The sequence below is a fragment of the Eucyclogobius newberryi genome, unplaced genomic scaffold, assembly GCF_026437365.1.
Source record: "Eucyclogobius newberryi isolate DKJ021-1_F unplaced genomic scaffold, fEucNew1.0.hap1 SCAF_18, whole genome shotgun sequence".
NCBI classification, from domain to species: domain Eukaryota; kingdom Metazoa; phylum Chordata; class Actinopteri; order Gobiiformes; family Gobiidae; genus Eucyclogobius; species Eucyclogobius newberryi.
The window spans coordinates 13,282,038-13,300,003 of record NW_027315812.1 but is presented as its reverse complement, the minus strand read 5'-3'; the positions used below and the strand labels follow the sequence as shown (position 1 = coordinate 13,300,003).

Here is a 17,966-nt window from a genome sequence, read left to right as displayed (position 1 = left end):
AGCTCTTTAGCGTTTCTGTCACAAATATTATCAACATGCACATTGAAATCACTTGTAATGACCAAACCATCAAAGTCTGTGCATATGACTGAAAGCATCTCAGTAAAATCATCAATAAAACTTGGGCAGTGCTGGAGAGGCTTGTATAAAACAATGAAGAGAATGGATGGAGACCGTTTTAGCTCCATTTTAAAGGATACATACTCAAATGATGAAAACACCCCAAAAGACAACCTGCGGGTAATTATTTCATCCCTAAAGACAGCACAGACTTCCACCCCCTTTTTTGTTTTCTCGTTTTTCAGATTCAAACTTAAAGTTGGGTGGAGCAGATTCTATCAGAACTACATTTCCTGTGTTTTTGTCAAGCCATGTTTCAGTTAAAAACATAAAATCAAGATTATAAGAAGAAATAAAATTATTAATTAAGAGAGATTTGTTACATAAGGATCTGACATTTAGCACAGCAAGTTTCAGACTAGTTTCAGTGGGACTGGGCTTTATCTTTTCACAGGGAATATGAATCACATTTCTCAGATTGGGCCTGACTCGCATTTTGTTTTTCCATCTGTGTGATGATGTGACTACAGAAATAGCACTAGGGGGGGCTCTTTTTACATAGGGCCCCGGGTTGGTTTGATTTTTAATGTGACAATAAGTCACGGCAACGCTGAGACCCAGTGCATTCTAGCTATGGGAGATACCAGGTGAAAGGCGAGGTTGGATGGGTGGTGGGGCTTTTGTAGCCAAGGGGAGTTTCTAACACTTTACTATTCCTTAATTTTGTGACCAATTTTATTATTTTTTAATTCCAAAATAAGGTTAACGTGACAAAAACAGCCCGATAAAAAAGTTATTTATCTTTAGCTATTTTTTGGACTCTAGATTGAATTAAAACTACTTAACTTTGCGTCTGAAATGGTCACAATTATTATTATTTGGTTCTTAAAATTATACTGTGACCCAATATGATTATCTATTAACCTATTCCATTTTTGTGTGGTTGTAGCTTCAATGGTTATAAAAAATCTGTGGCATTTGTGCTTTATACTGTCGCCAAATTGTATTTATACAATTAATTTTACACTAAAAATAGATGAGGTTTGGACAGATTTACTTGTCCCACCTCTGCTGTGCTTCGAGGCAACACGCAGCAGATAATGCCCTCTGCTTGTATCTGTTGTCTCATTTCTCTGTGTATTGTTCATGTAAAAAGAATCACTTAGAGGATATTAGCTGGATGTGTCACTTAGTTATTGACTGTTGGCGGCGATGCGGTCTCCTCGCGGTGTGAGTGATGATGGCCCCGGCTTTCACTAATGGGTTTTGCCAGTGGCTCCTTTTCCTTTTTCAATGAGATATATCAAATTACATACAGTCGAAGCATCCGCTGTTTGTTCAGTGTCAGCTTTAATCACTCGTTTACATCTATCACACTGTCTGAAGCTACAGGTTAGAAGAAAAGATTTTACATGATGCGAGGCAGTTAGAAGAAGAATATAGTTCCAAGTCAAGGCCACTTCCAAACTTCCAAACAATAATAGAGGATACAACACTTGCTTTTCTCAATCAATGGACGACTCATTGAGCTAAAATTCAGTTCAGATAAATATGTTTTTAATTTTGCTAAAAAATAAGTAAAAATGTTTTCACAGAATGGCGCATTTTGTAGGTTTAAAATTTCACTTCCTGTTTGTAATTGATGACATCACACGATGCAAAAACTCATATTTCTTTTTTATTTGACAAAGACCAAATAAATGAAAGCAACTTAATTTTGTTGGGTTAATGTTTAGAGGGGCAAAAAGGTTGTTTCTTTGTGTAAATTCTGCACAAATTTTGACCGGAATGAATGAGTATCCTGAGTGTGATGTCACTTCCTGTCATTTTTCTACAGATTTTTCAACTTTTTCCACAAATACCTACTCGATTGGTGTAAAACTATAATTTGTATGTATAACAAGTATAAATACACCAAATAATGTCAAAATTAGAAAATAATAAAAACCTGTCATAGGCACTTAAAGGTGTAGTTATTATTTTGTTTTACCACTAAAGGTGCTCTGCATAACTCTTCTGAAGGGGGTATACACCTGCTTTTACCCTCCATGGAGATGTTTTTGCTCTTTCTGGAATATTGTCCAATAGTAATTGGCAATACCACTGATTATTTATTTGATCTTGAAACAAAAAATATTCGATTTGTACTAAAAGGCATTGAAACTCCTTGAATCATTTTACCTGGTTCATCATTATTTTCTCTGCACCTCTGCTTGAACTAATATGAATAATAAATATAGGTACATAAAACCATCGTATCACAAACATGGAGGGGCGGGGTCGCGGTCATTATCAACGTTTGGTATTGATTCGCCCATCACTTTTATCCAATACCTAAGGCCTACTGTCATTATTTTGTGTATGAATTATTATAATATTATTGTAGAATTGAGGGTGGCAGACACATAATGGCAACCACATATTTTCTTCTCTTTTGCCCCAGGGCAGACACAAGTTGCTTACCACAGAATGTTCCTGAAGCACTGCATTAATATTACTGTTATGACTGCTACAAAAGAAACTGAATGTACAAATATTATCCATTATACCAAGTAAATTCATTTTTTGGAATGTTCTCTTTCCACCTCTGTCATTGTCACAATAATCTTTATTTTACATCAATAACGACGTCAAAAGCAGCAGGTAGAGCGTCTAAAACAGGTTTACACCTGTTTTATCTGAGTCTGGATGTCTGGTCTGTGAGAGAGCAGATGCACAGACAAGTGATGAGTGTGTTTGACAGATAGCAACTGTCACAATCCACTGATGAATGTTCAATGTTTTAGCGAGACTAAAATCCACTCATGTACAACATCTAAAGGAGTCTGCACTCGCTTTCAGACAAAATACCGTTTTGATTTCCCTCCTGCTCACATCTTCAGAGATCTTCCTGTTCAATTGATTCACGAACAAAGCCAGACTGAGGTTAATTGTTTATTTGCCGTTGAAAAAACATCTACTGTAATTAGATTTACCCTTCTCAAAGCAGAACAAAACATGTTTTATTTCAACTTATAAAAGTCATTATATAAGGTTGTTATTGACCAAATGAGGTAGTTTACCAAAGCAAAATGTTTTCCCTTTTTTTTTCATTCCATTTGTGCACAGTTCTCTTGACTGCTAAGATAGCAGCTCATAGTAGTAGAAGTATTATTTTCAAAAACATAAGAACATCAATTAAGTTGTGTTCAAATGTTCATATTATGTATATGTGTATATATCTATCAAATGTATATATATAATAGTATGTCTTGTATTCCAGACAGATCAAAAACATCTCCATGGAGGGTATATTTCATTGAATGAAAATGAATTCAGTTCATTGAACAGTGTTGTGAGTACTTAGAGCAGTGGCGTGTTGTGCACCTCAGGCCCAGAGGCCTCGGCCTCCCAAAAATCTGGCCCTTGGGAAAATGAAGTTGAATAGCCCTGTTTAGATGCACACAAAGGTCAGTACAAGGAAGGACACTCCAATGCATGTACAGCACTATTATATCACTTAATATTTCAGCCCCACAGCGTGTGGAGAGTGTAGGGCTTTTGTTCACTCATGACCCTTGTCTCAAGGGCCAAACACTTGTGGTGAAGGGCCCTTGATACAGACCATGTCTGAAGCCCTACTTACCTAGCTCTCTTTCTTTGTGAAGTTTTAAGGTAAAATATTTGAAGGACAAATTTAGACCAAAAGATATCATGCTTTTCACAGCTGCTTTTCCCCATCTACATGACTGTAATGACCACACAACTTTACTGTGCAATACATTTATTAAAAGGGGAATATGCGTTTTATGATTTGAAAACATATAACAAAAAGGAATAAATTAATGCATAGACAGACTTTCTCAAACAAGCTTGAATGAAGCAAAATGCAGTGAACAGCATAATAAAACAACTTAAATATTCAGAAACTATTTTTAGATATTGGGCTGTGGAGTGAATCAAATTGTAATAAAAATTCTTATCAGTGATCAGCTGGGGACTTTTTAATTGAGAGTCTGTCCGCAATGTTTGGAGGGTTCAGACTTTGAAGGAATAAATGTGATGCTTTAGTTTTCTTTTGTTTTTGTTTCATGGCACTGACTAAAATGCTGTTTTGCTTATGTTCATGAAATTAATATTATTTCAAGATTCATTAAATTGAATAAACATTAATATAAGGACGCCATATTGCCCTCACTCCCCCAAACATATGTGTTTTTGTCATCCATAAATCTTTTTCATACTATTTCTTCAGAAAGATGGAGAACACGGAGAGTAAAACCTTGCATGAGCCAGATCACATTTTCTAAAGGACCCGGCTTGTAAAAACAATTTTTCCATGTCATATTGTCTAGTTTGACCAAATTTCCATTCCATTTTCATTTTTCTTCCAGTCATGGCAGTGTAGCATTTTATTCATTTGGCATTTCTCTTTACAAGCTTGTGCCAGTTTGGTCCCAGGCCCATAATCCCACATAATAGGAGCAGATGAATGGGCTTCAAAAAGCACCATTTCTCCCATCTCTCTTCTGACCGGCGCACTGGACTGGACGCCGAGGTGCCACTAATTAGCCCAATACTATCCGCCGCCCACACGCTCCTCTCCGACATAGACTCGCCCAAATTCACTCGCAAATAAGAAAAATATCACCAGAGATGGCCTTTTGTGCCAGCAGCAGAGCAAGGAAGCTGTGTTAGTTTGAATGCCTTGCTTCTGAGTGCTCGGTGCTTTGAATGAGAAGGAGATTTTTTACACTGGGAAATATAAAAACACAAAAACAGATCAATATATCTTCTTAAGGCAGGAATCGAAACACAAGAAGCGATGTTCAGACTTTACACCATGCACTGACTTGTTGTGACCAATATGTTATGGGCAAAATGGGACCAAATGTTCTATGTGTTGTTGTTTTTTAGGGAGTGTCTACACGGCTGAAACTGCCATGTTATTTTGTGCCGCGGCTCCTGAAACATTTTTAGACCGCACCGGGTTAATGTTAGGGTTAAGGTTGGGGTCAGGGTTAGGGTCAGGGTTAGGGTTAGGGTTAAGGTTAGGGTTAGGGTTAGCCATTCAATTAAATTTCAATTCAATTTATTTTTGTAACGCCCAAATTCACAACAACAGCTGCCTCTAAGGGCCACAGTGAGAAATTAATCAACAATGTCTGTGGTGGCGATGGAGTCAAGCAATGTCTGTGGTGGCGAGGGACGATGTCCCAGAGTCCTCTGTCCTTAGATCCTCCTTCTTGGCCAGGAAAAACTACAAAAAACCTCCTTGGGAAAAAAGTAGAAACCTGGAGGAGTTCCACAGTGAAGGAGAGATCCGACTCTCACAGACGGACGCGAGGGAGACTGGAACTGGACCCACTCTTCAGGCAGATGAGGGACCGTCGGAGGCGAGCTGGGCCCACTCTTCAGGCAGATGAGGGACCGTCGGAGGCGAGCTGGGCCCACTCTTCAGGCAGATGAGGGACCGTCTGAGTCGAGCTGGAGCCACTCTTCAGGCAGATGAGGGACCGTCTGAGTCGAGCTGGACGCACTCTCGCCATGAGGCTATATGGCAGTGCCGCGGTTCCTGAAGCTGCTGGGCCATTTGACCGCGCCGCGGCTCTGCAGCCACAGCCTTTTTAAAAAATATATTTAGTGAGTATTTTGGTCTAATTTAGTTTTGCTGATAATGTGTTGTTAGATTATCAAACCTCAACCAAACAAATGTTGTTTTTGGAATGAATTAATACAATTAAAAAGCTGTCACATTTAGTCCTGCAGGTTGTAGTGAACGCCTTTTTAAAATACCTTGATCATTGCAAGATAGAGCCAAATCCAAAGCCAAAAAAATACCTATTATAGCCAAGGTTAGTATAGAACTTTTCCTTTGTAAAATATTGGATTGACTCAATTCTTTGAGCATTTACACCTAAAATAATCCCAGTTTGGGTGCTTTAATACTGTAATATATTTAATACTTTAAAACATGGATAGATATGATGCCTTAATGTAAACTTTAAGTACTTTAAGTTTGAATTAAATTACCTTTTAGCCATCATTTGTTAAGCCATTGCCCCCTTAAAATATATGAACCCTTTTTACTGTTATATTCGGGAAGTGTTTTGTTAAATGAGGTAAAGAATTGTCAGTTTCATCAGAGTTGAGACGATTTAAATTGTGTTATTCTTATTTTAGCTGAAGCTGGCGTCTCTAATGATCTCCATTATTCTGAGCAGAGGTGGGTCCGCTCATGTTTAGTGATTTGTGGCATTGGAAAACACATTATCGCTTTTGTTATGCTACTACACTCAAATAAAAGGAATGGAGGACTGTGAACGGTTTATTAAGAAGCGATAAAGGTTATGAGTTTTGGATTGTGTTTGTGAATTTGCATCTCATAACATATACATTGCATTTTTAGATTGATGGATTATGGGAGCACTGTGAAGACAAGTTTAAATTGCCTTTTGGTCTTGACTTATGTTTTGTCTTGTTATAAATTGATCATGTCTGCTTTATTAAACATTATAGTCAGTTTTCCCAAGTTGTGGAGCTGGTGGATAAAAGACAGGTTCTTTGTGAATAACATTTAGTTTCCATCAAATGTTTTAAGTTGAATGTAGTTTCTAAAGTCTGTTCTTCCAAAACTAGGACAAGCATTGGTTAAAACAAAGGAGATGATTCCTTTTGAAACCTTACAAAGCACACTGTGTTTTTTGTCTGCTACAGAGACAATCTGCTGTGTGTACTGCATGATTTTGAATACATACAAACAATTGCATATTTGTGTTTTCAGAATATACTTGGTTTATCAATTAACTTAGAGGAAATAATATAACAAGCAAAGACAATTGAGCTCAACATTAGTGATGGGCGGATCAACACCAACTATTGATATATCGCTGCTGACAGAGGTAAAAAAATAAATACTTCTCTCAAAAAAGGCATTTTTAAAGTACATGTTGTTAAAACTTTTGCAATACATTCTTTATATTTCAGGTTTTCTGCGCATGTATTTACTTTTCTTTTGTTTTAAGGAATTTCTGGCTCATAGGCTTTTTTAGACTGTACAGTTTAACGTGAAATGGGGGTGAGAGAGAAGGGAGGACATGCAGTAAATTGTTAGAGCCAGGATTTGATCTCACAACACTGCGAACCTGGCATATGTGCTGCCACCTTGATCACTCGACCCACACACACATTTATTTAATTTTCATATTAGCTCAAGCAGATGTTAGAAAATAAGGAAGGCCAACGAAAAATTGTTTTCAATGCATTTTAGTACAATCAATAATTTTGTAACATCTGCCCTAATATTACTTGGTATTGCATGGAATAAAAAATCTGTGGTATCACTTATCACTACTGAACATTGTTCCAGAATTAAGTTAGAAAAAGCTATATTTTGCCATATATAGGTTTTATTGAATTACATTTTCAGTCATTTTCCATTCCACAGCTGGTTAGCCCATCATAGTTTCTTTTTATATGTGTGTATATATAAGTATATGCATTCAATTTACCTACAGAATAAGATGGGTTTGCAGTGATGCACAACAGGTCATCTCAAATTTAGTGACCTCCAGCGTCACCAAAACAAATCTTGTAAGTAACAGTACTATGAACAGTACACAAAGCCTGCAGCTCTTTGCAGTGGTTTTCTATAGGACCAGCATGTAGAGATGCCTTCAGACTGCCTCACGCACCTCTGACCTCTCCACAGTCCATCACTGTCTGCTCACCAAACACACCGATGCCATTAGGGACACGTAACGACCCGTGCTGGACCAGACTGAGATGTTAGTTCTGGACCAAATGGGATTTTTCATTTGTTTGTGCCCAGGGCTGACTATGACGGCTCACAACATCACAACAGACCACACAAGCCGCAAAGAAATATGGCAACCATCTCAAGACCCAGATGTAATAATCCCACCTTAAAACCAAGTCACACATGTTGTAAAATGTAAGAACAAAGAGGTTTTAATGTGGATCTTTGGAAAATTATTTTTTTGAGGTTTGCTTCGTGATGGCAAACGTCTTCTAAAATGGATAAATGAGGCAGTTCATCAAATTAAATACTCACACACACAAAAGATATGTTGTAATAGAAAAAAAGAATATTGAAAAATCCTATAACTTTGATTTATTTGTGAATTTTCAAAAATGGTTATTTAAAACTTCATGTGACATTAAAGGTAAGTCACAGAAAGATTTAATCAAATATGATGGAAGAAAAATCTGCATAATTGGTGTTTTTTTTAGTTTTTGTTCCATAATAATTAACAATGTTCATATCATAGCAGTCGTAACAATGTAATTTAATACAATTCTGTGTCTGATCATTTACATTCTTGCATTCTAACAAAACGCTGCTGCAGGTAAACTTGTAATATATGACATGCTCTTGCTGTGCTGCTCGCGTGCACGCTCACTGTATCTCAATGCTTTCCCCCCGTCGCAGTATAAACGCTGCACTGTCACTGTACTCTGCTCCTATTGGCCACCCTTTCCCCCCCGGAGAGCCCCTCGGTCAGACCTGAGCCCACGGCAATGCAGCGGGTATTAACAAGACATGCCTCCATAGAAAGGTGTAGATCAGAGGAGGAAACAGCGCCGCGGGCTCGGCTGCGCCGGGAGTGAAAGGAAAGGGGCAGCTGTATATCATCCTATAGGCCGCGGTCGGACCAATGCCTCTTCAGCACAAAAACAACAAGAGGCAGGGGGTGAAAGGGGCTGATAAGGTCTGGAAATATGAACTCAGTGGTGAGGTTTATAAAAGGCCAGGACCTGGGGGATTCATCGCGTCGGCTTGAAGGATATCTCGAGTGTCTTAGGGGCCACTGGATAAGCAAGAAGCAATTCACCAAACATGAAAAGGGCGATTTAAAAGGATGCAGCGCTCCCGGGTTTACAGGGGAGTGATAAGACTGACTCTATCACGAGCGCGGGGAAAAAAGAAGGGGACTGCAGAGCGTCTGTTGTGGAAAAAGGGCTCAGAGTGTTCTGAACGCGACACATTTGTACTCAAAAGTGTGCTTGGAATTCAAGATACAAGGAAGTTGTCGGAGGTTGTCGGGCATGCTCGAAACATGAAGTAACATGAAGCAACAACTGGGTTTCAAGGTTGTTTTAGAGGTTAAAAGTGACAGTATGTAACTTTCTGGTGGCGGAAAGTCAGCCACAGGATTCCATGGAAAACTACACTTCTGAACGTTCTCTGTGGAAATATAAAGTTAAAATCACACTTCTGAGCATTCTCTGTGGAAATATAAAGTTAAAATCAGACTTCTGAACGTTCTCTGTGGAAATATAAAGTTAAAATCAGACTTCTGAACATTCTCTGTGGAAATATAAAGTTAAAATCAGACTTCTGAACATTCTCTGTGGAAATATAAAGTTAAAATCAGACTTCTGAACATTCTCTGTGGAAATATAAAGTTAAAATCAGACTTCTGAACGTTCTCTGTGGAAATATAAAGTTAAAATCAGACTTCTGAACGTTCTCTGTGGAAATATAAAGTTAAAATCAGACTTCTGAACATTCTCTGTGGAAATATAAAGTTAAAATCAGACTTCTGAACATTCTCTGTGGAAATATAAAGTTAAAATCAAACTTCTGAGCATTCTCTGTGGAAATATAAAGTTAAAATCAAACTTCTGAACGTTCTCTGTGGAAATATAAAGTTAAAATCAGACTTCTGAACATTCTCTGTGGAAATAGAGTTAAAATCTAAATTCTGAACATTCTCTGTGGAAATATATGTTAAAATCAAACTTCTGAACATTCTCTGTGGAAATATAAAGTTAAAATCAAACTTCTGAACATTCTCTGTGGAAATAGAGTTAAAATCTAAATTCTGAACATTCTCTGTGGAAATATAAAGTTAAAATCAAACTTCTGAACATTCTCTGTGGAAATATAAAGTTAAAATCAAACTTCTGAACATTCTCTGTGGAAATATAAAGTTAAAATCAAACTTCTGAACATTCTCTGTGGAAATATAAAGTTAAAATCTAAATTCTGAACATTCTCTGTGGAAATATAAGTTAAAATCAAACTTCTGAACATTCTCTGTGGAAATATAAATTTAAAATCTAAATTCTGAACATTCTCTGTGGAAATAGAGAGTTAAAATCAGACTTCTGAACATTCTCTGTGGAAATATAAAGTTAAAATCAAACTTCTGAGCATTCTCTGTGGAAATATAAAGTTAAAATCAAACTTCTGAACATTCTCTGTGGAAATATAAAGTTAAAATCAGACTTCTGAACATTCTCTGTGGAAATATAAAGTTAAAATCAAACTTCTGAACATTCTCTGTGGAAATATAAAGTTAAAATCAAACTTCTGAACATTCTCTGTGGAAATAGAGTTAAAATCTAAATTCTGAACATTCTCTGTGGAAATATAAGTTAAAATCAAACTTCTGAACATTCTCTGTGGAAATATAAAGTTAAAATCTAAATTCTGAACATTCTCTGTGGAAATAGAGAGTTAAAATCAAACTTCTGAACATTCTCTGTTGACTTAAGTATATTTTAGGCCATACTGTGAAATATTATAGTGAATATAACAAAGGCTTTTTGGCCTGTAAGCTTTATTTGACAGGACAGTACAGCGTGAAATTAGGATGAGGAGGATAGACATGCAGTAAATCGTCGAGAGCCAAGTGTCATACTTCATCGCCCACAGCCATGAAGTACGTTTTTCTGAAATGTTTAAGTGCACTAAAAACAACCAAATTGAAAATAATATATGCTTTTGTCTATTTTTTGCAAAAAAGTTACATCCTGAGACAGTGTTAGCGACAGCCTTTGTCATGTCAAAATGTTTCTACGTCACAGTCAAAAAACTTGTTTTTGTTGGAGTACCTTCCATTTATTTCTATTTTCTTACTGAAAAGATAGTACTTTTGCTTCAGCGCTGAAAATAACTGAACTCGCATATTTTAACATTCATTCAGTCGAAAAACAGAATAGCCCGCTGCGGATTCAAGTTTCATTTTCCCCATTGTCGAATCCTCTTTTCCTCGTTGATATGCCGACGGTCTTTCACAAGGACACAAAGCTGATGAGCGGCGGCCGTGGGGCTCTTCAGTCCAAAAAACGTCCCTGCGCGCACCTGAATGTAGCGCGCTGTGGATAAAAGCTATTGTGACGCTGTCACCTCTAATGGACAATTAGATACGGCGGCAGATAGAGGGCAGTGTGCATCACCCACTGTGGGCACTAATTACCTCCAAAATGTCACGCTTGTTCCTGCACATGGGTCGCTGAACCCACAGAGCTGCAGCGGTGCTCTGAAGGTGAAAAGGGACAGTATTTTAAATCAGACGTATCAGTTTTTTAAAGTGGGAACGCGGGGAGGGAGATTGAAATACAAGGTCGTTAGATATGGCATTTGCAAGTTGTATTTAAAGTTTATGTGAGGAAGTAATAGAGGGTGTGGATTCGTCAAATTGGATGAAGTTTTGTACGATTTTAACTGCTCTTCATTAGATGGTGGAGTGGTCAAGACATATTCAGCATGTAAGGTGCTGTACTAGATTTTTACCGTCTTAAAAAACTTCCTCTAACACGGTCCTAATTATTCACGGCGATGAGTTTATAAGCGTTTTTCACAACTTTCAGAGACCAAAGTGGAGTTTTGCCGTAGACGGTCAAATCTAACATTATCTTGCACTGTCCTGAATAAATAATTACCAAAAACGATCATGCTAACGGCGCACTTCCTGGTTCTCGTGCAATAGAAACACCGTAAATAGATGCAGACGGCACACTAACTATTTAGATAATCTGTTGCGTAACATCTCTGTGTACTTTGTCCCTTCAAATAAAGACTAAACTGCTTTTATAATATAATTTCATTCAAGTTTGTGTACATTTCTCGAGACCATCCGCACCATACATGCGTTCGCGGTGACGTTGTACGCCCAAGACTTCCCCATAGCGGCCATTGGGAAAGGGGCACGCGATATACTAGCAACCACCACGACTGCATCCTTTTCTACGGCATAATGAGCTACGAATACTTTGATTCTTTAGGCAATAACGGCAAACTAAGGTACACGACAAAGCTATCATTCCTTGGTCTGACAACAGAGCAATGTCCTTACAGAATGCAGGCTTTTGGCATTTTGGCCTCATATTTCCTGAATATCGTATGTAGTAGCGGATTCGGTTGCTACTGTACAAGTTCCCGGATGTGCGAACGCATGTATTGGCCCAAAGTTGTTGGCATATTGCATAAAACGACTGAAAGATAATCATAATAATGCCACGAATCGCTTTGCATTGCACTGTATAAACTGTGAGTTCATCTATAGCGTTCAAACTTTTGCTGTAATACAATCTAATCTCATAAAACTGTATAAAACACAAACAAGGGAACAGCAAAACTAGCCTGATATTTAAAACGTTGCCCTTTGTTATTCAGATGTCTGTGTTTATCGGTGCGCTGTTGAGTTTGGGACGTTTGTGTAACAATGCTCTATTTTAAGTGTATAATTATAGCTCTTTGCGAAAGGGCAGCGCGTGTGGTCCAACAAATGTCCACAGGCAAAATGTGCTCGTATTATGGGATGCTGCTGTGCCTCTCCCTGGACCAATTTTTGCAGATTTATGAACCGTTTTTTGCTTAGGTGTCCCGCATCCTCTCCGCGCGGGTGATTTGTTATGCCCGTAGTGTTTATAGCACTTTGCCGTTGTCGTTTGCGTTGAGGAAATGCACTGAACATCTGTCCCTTCTCTCGGCGTGCAGGTAATGAGCTGCTCTACCGCAATCGTGATGGGGACGTCGTCAGGTTCAACGTCGACACCAACGAGACCACCGCTTTGGTGCACAACAAGAAATTTGTAAGTCAAGTTGTGTTTACTCCTACATTAACAAGCTGCCTTCTACTCTCAACGTGTTAATGGTGCAATGCTTTCAGTCCAAAGTTGGCATCATTTTGTGTATCGGCCTACATAAATCCAACTAGAACTATTCCTACTGAATCTGTGTTATATGTTTTACTAGTAAATACTGTTACTTCACTACATTTGAGAACAGGTATTTGTACTTTCCACTACGTTTTTAACTGGATTTGACAGTAAAAAGTGCTTCTTTTAATGGTTTGAGGCAGAGATGGTTCAGGGAGTCTATTTAACACGACCACAGTTTGAGTTTAACATATATATAATAAAAAACAAAAAAAGAAGAGATCAATTGAGTTGTTTCTGCAGACTTTTTTTTTTTGCAACATTAATATCAATATCCCCATATTTTACACTTTAATTGTTCTTAAAATCTGCCTTTAAATACTTTTGATTTTCAAACAGGTACTTGAAATACTTTTACTAATAAATACATTATACTTTGACCCTTTGTTGTTAGTTTTGTGTCTTTAGGAAGCCTATTGGAGCTACCTTGCTTCTTATTCAAAGCTCATATGCTTATCAGATAAAGCTAGAATGGTTTTGAAGAAAAACATCTCTGGTATCAGAAGATGGTATCAAACGTTGCAAAAATAATACTTTTCTTATGTGTATCTAATTCAAACAAGCGTGATCTTATCCAAATAAATGTTGAATGCCTCAGCACCCTTTTTCTTGGCTTCAATATTTTATAAGTGGGTATTTTTTTAACTGTGAATTTAATTTTTTTATCCTTATATCAAATCCACATAAATCTAGGTTGTTGTGTTACAGATTCAGTCTTGCAGCTTTTTTGTTTCTTAAAATCTAAATCAAAATCTGGCCAGCCACTTCACTTCTTTCATACTGTAGTTTATAGTGTTAAATGAGATAAGATAACATCATTCATGGGGTTTCTGATGACATGGAAGCAGATAAATGTCCATTGTTAATGTCTATAATATACAGTACGGATATTAAATAGCAATAGCAAGATACTGGATACCTTTTTTTTTCTACAAATGAAAAATCAACCTGTTCATTTCAGTATGTTTTATATGAAAATACCTTTTTAACTGATTCAGGAATGATACAGCGCTGTCTCTGGCCCTTATCTGAAGGTTTGACAGCTCATTTTAGAATAAAAAAAGACCCATTTGGTGCTGGATAAATGAAGCTGAAGGGCCAGCCTCCAGTGGTGACACATGGTATTGCACTGTACTATCTATTTCATGTATTTATTGATGTGAACAAACGTAGCCATGACACGACACCACTACAACCATAATACACAGCATTTTATCCCTGGTGTTAAGATGCAGGTGCCGTTGACCCGCAGACCTGAGTAATCCAACATCTTTTAATATGAATTTGAAAAAAATAATCTTCTTTTTTCTGTCTTTTGCATCAGGAAATGTACAAAGCCACAAAATTCGAGGTTTCCCCCGACCTGAAGCATGTGTTGCTAGCCTACAACGTCGCTCCGGTAAGCTTTTCTAATTTGTTCTTGCTTGTTTTTTGAATTAGCAAACTGACAGGCAGATATGTCAACAGTGCAAGGGTTTATGGGTAGAGCGGTGAGGCGGTGCGAGTGGGGCTGTTGAGGGTTGAGATAATCACGGCGGTGCGGAGGGCCCTGTCGCACTCGGATGGTCCGCACTGATGCTCCAGGAGAGAAACAGTCGGGGGGAAAAGGACAAATACATGAGTTAGTAAAGCCTGGAAGTGTCATAATACCCACTGGGGGTTTTAAATGAGTTTGCACAACGTTAAAATGTCCATATGAAAGGATTTATAATTTCAGTTCAGTGGTACAAACGTAAAAGTACTGCACTTCAATAACATTTTAGCTGTCTGTAACTTTACTGAAATGCATTTTATTGTGGATACTTTCTACTTTTACTTCACTACATTTGAGAACAGGTTGGTATATTTACATTCTACTGCATTTTTAACTGAACTTGAAACTAAAAAATGTTTTTTTTAATGGTTTGAGGCAGAGATGGTTCAGAGTCTATTTAACACATCCACAGTTTGAGTTTAACATATATATTTTTTTTTTTTAAAAGAAGAAGAGATCAATTCAGTTGTTTCTGCAGATAATTATTTATTATGGTGATATTAATATCAATATCACCATATTTGACACTTGAATTGTTCTCAAAATCTGCCTTAAATACTTTTGATTTTCAAACAGGTACTTGAAATACTTTTACTGAAGTTATTTTTTTACTTTTGTATTTGATTTTTTTTATTTGGGGTGAATTTAAAATATTTACTGAACTGGGTTTTAGTGTATGTAAACTATTCAACTATTCATAACTATTCAACTAAACTGAACTGATCTGAAATATCTGAAATACAACCACCGATTCATGTACCGGTATATATATATTTTTAAGAAATTACTATAAAACAACAATAAACAACTTGAACTGCCTCAAATCTCCAAGATCTTATCAATGCAACGTTTTAATGCATTTTCCCCCATTTGTCTGAAGGACTTTGAATTGCCTTGTGTATGAATTATGCTCCTCGAATAAACTTTCCTTGCCTTCTTTATGAGGGTTTCGCAGATAAAATACAAACAATTTACTTTCCAAAGCCACAACCTAATACACTTCATTATTTTTTATCAAACAAAACTGTTCACGATTGTGTTTATATCTGGCCAATTGACTTAGCAGTGCGAGTTAGCATCCATAACACAAACAGGCCTCAGGATCCACAAACTGATTTCCTCACGCACAACACATGCTCCGTCTTCTCTTGGAACTGTGGAGTACCAGCAGCTGTGGTAACACCGTGCTTTATTGCTCAAGATGAATAGAAAATGCAAAGATGTAGTATTTTGCTATGCATGTTTTTTGCATTTATTATTCCATCCATGTTTGTATCACCTTGATGTACGCCGGCGAGTGAACTGTGCCTTCCTGCGGCGCCGTAGACACACATAATGTAATCAGGAATGCACTCAAATGCACACACTGTGAAGCCACATAAACGTGTTAGAAATGATGTTTGTATAGAAGCGCACATAACATGCCATCGGCTTCATGTTTGATGCCTCCAACAATAAAGAACCGTCACGCTGCAATCGTAAAAGTGCATCGAGGCGTGCGAGGATGGACATTGTCAAAATCATTTCAGTCATTTGAATAACAATGAAAGGAATACATTAAGTCATGGAGATTTACTGTCACTGTTTCACCTTCAAAACTGTGTGAAAGAAACGGCTCCACTCTTGCACGTTGTCGTCTTTTAAATGAGTTTGTGGCAGCGGTTCATTCAATTGAAGTGATTCGTTTTGTTTGCACGGTTCAGAATATGTTTTCTGACACATTCCTTGTTTTGTTCCAATTAAATAAAACATGTAAATGAAGAGTATATTGGTGCTGTACTAAGTTGCAGTTAAACAAATCATTTTAAAAGTAGTTTTATGCTTTATACACGTAATATTGTGACTTTGAACTAATAGTAAAAGTATATAAGGTCCATGTAACCCTTCTCGTGGAGGTACATTGACCAATCCTTTGACTAAACATTACTATAATGAGTTGTGCAAGAAAGACCTGACATTAATGATGAATTAATTAACCATGCAACGTTTTCTTGCCAACGTAAAATAACAGCAGCATTAATATTTTTACTACTGATGACATCCAATTACCGACTTCCTGAGATAAAAAGTACATGAATGCAGATACCATTTAAACATAGTCAAATAATAAAATATATGTACACGTAAGCGGATGGTAACATAATTATCATATTAAAAACTGCTGTTTGTAAGAATTTTCCATAGATAAGATCACAGTCTGTCGGACAAATCAATCAGCAGAACACGCCACATACTCAAAAGTAGTGAAAGTGCCTGTAGTTTAGTACTTTCCCGCTCCCCGTCTCCCAGAATGCCCTGCGCGGCTGATTAAAAGCCAATTCAGCGCGTCTCTGCGAGTATCCCGTGTAAATGGATGGGGTGAAATTGGGCTGCAAATTCCGAAGTTCATTTTGGAGCTTGTTGAGGCCAATTTGGCTGAAGGAGCTTGAAGCGAGATTAGCTCTGCACCGTCTTAACCACACAATTAGATTAAGGAGGCAAAACATTTAAAACCGGCTCACGATCGTATAAGCTTTACCTATTTTATCAATATTCACGATGACGTCACTGGGGCAAATCGGGTCAAAGCAGCAGCAGAAGAAGACATCTTATTTAACGTCCAATCTTTCCTGCAAAGTGGATCAGCCCCTGTTCAATACCAAATCTACGGCGGGTCATTTATAGCAGCCACTAGCGACTCTCCCTCTCATTTAAAGTTGGACTAAAGGCTTTTCAATTAAGTGCGGCTCGGCTCAGATCGCCGCTCTCCATCGCTGCGCAAGCTTTAAATCGGCCTCACCGCAGACATAAAAGACTATTACAGACTCCAGTGTCCGCGCAGAGGCGATAGATCACTCCACGTGCACGAGACAGAGAGGAATTTCCCTTTCAAAATGAAGATGTGTCATTGAGGAGAAGTGGATGTGTGTCGTCTCAATGGAACTGCCTGATATGACACGATTTCTGTTCGAATCTGGTTCCTGTCCGGTTCCTCGGAGAGTTCACGCTTAAAGATCAGAGCGGGGAATGCCAACGATATGTGATGCCTCTAGAGGTGGACGCTGGAACTGCTTGACGCTGTTTATTTCTCCAATTTGCTGGGATTTGAGTTGATGTGCAGTACTTAAAGTGGCTGTACCTGAGTTTGTTTTGTTCATACTATAATAAAGCAGCATGTTTTGACACAGATATAGTTTGAAAGCAACTCTTGTGGGGTAAAAAAAAAGACTGTTGTGTGCAGTCTGCATCTTATTATATAGTGTTTTTATCAGCTCCAAAACAGGAAGTAACTCTGGTGTGCTGTTTGGCTTTTGGAAATTGTAAAAAGCTCTTATAAACTCATTGTGGTGAATAATTAGGATGCTAGGAATGTGTTAGGAAAGTTATATATAAGTAGTAGTAGCAGTAGTAGTAGTAGTAGTAGTAGTAGTAGTAGTAGTAG

At 37.7% G+C, this 17,966-nt stretch overlaps 1 protein-coding gene across 5 annotated transcripts in view; it reads left to right on the top strand.

Moving 5' to 3' along the window:
- LOC140364444 (A-type potassium channel modulatory protein DPP6-like) overlaps positions 1-17,966 on the top strand; it is a 392,395-nt gene that overhangs the window by 329,383 nt on the left and 45,046 nt on the right. For all 5 annotated transcript variants that reach the window (XM_072450574.1, XM_072450577.1, XM_072450576.1 and 2 more), the window contains 2 exons: positions 12,791-12,885; positions 14,336-14,410. In XM_072450574.1, coding sequence (XP_072306675.1) covers positions 12,791-12,885; positions 14,336-14,410 — 170 coding nt within the window. The remainder of the gene's footprint in view (positions 1-12,790; positions 12,886-14,335; positions 14,411-17,966) is intronic.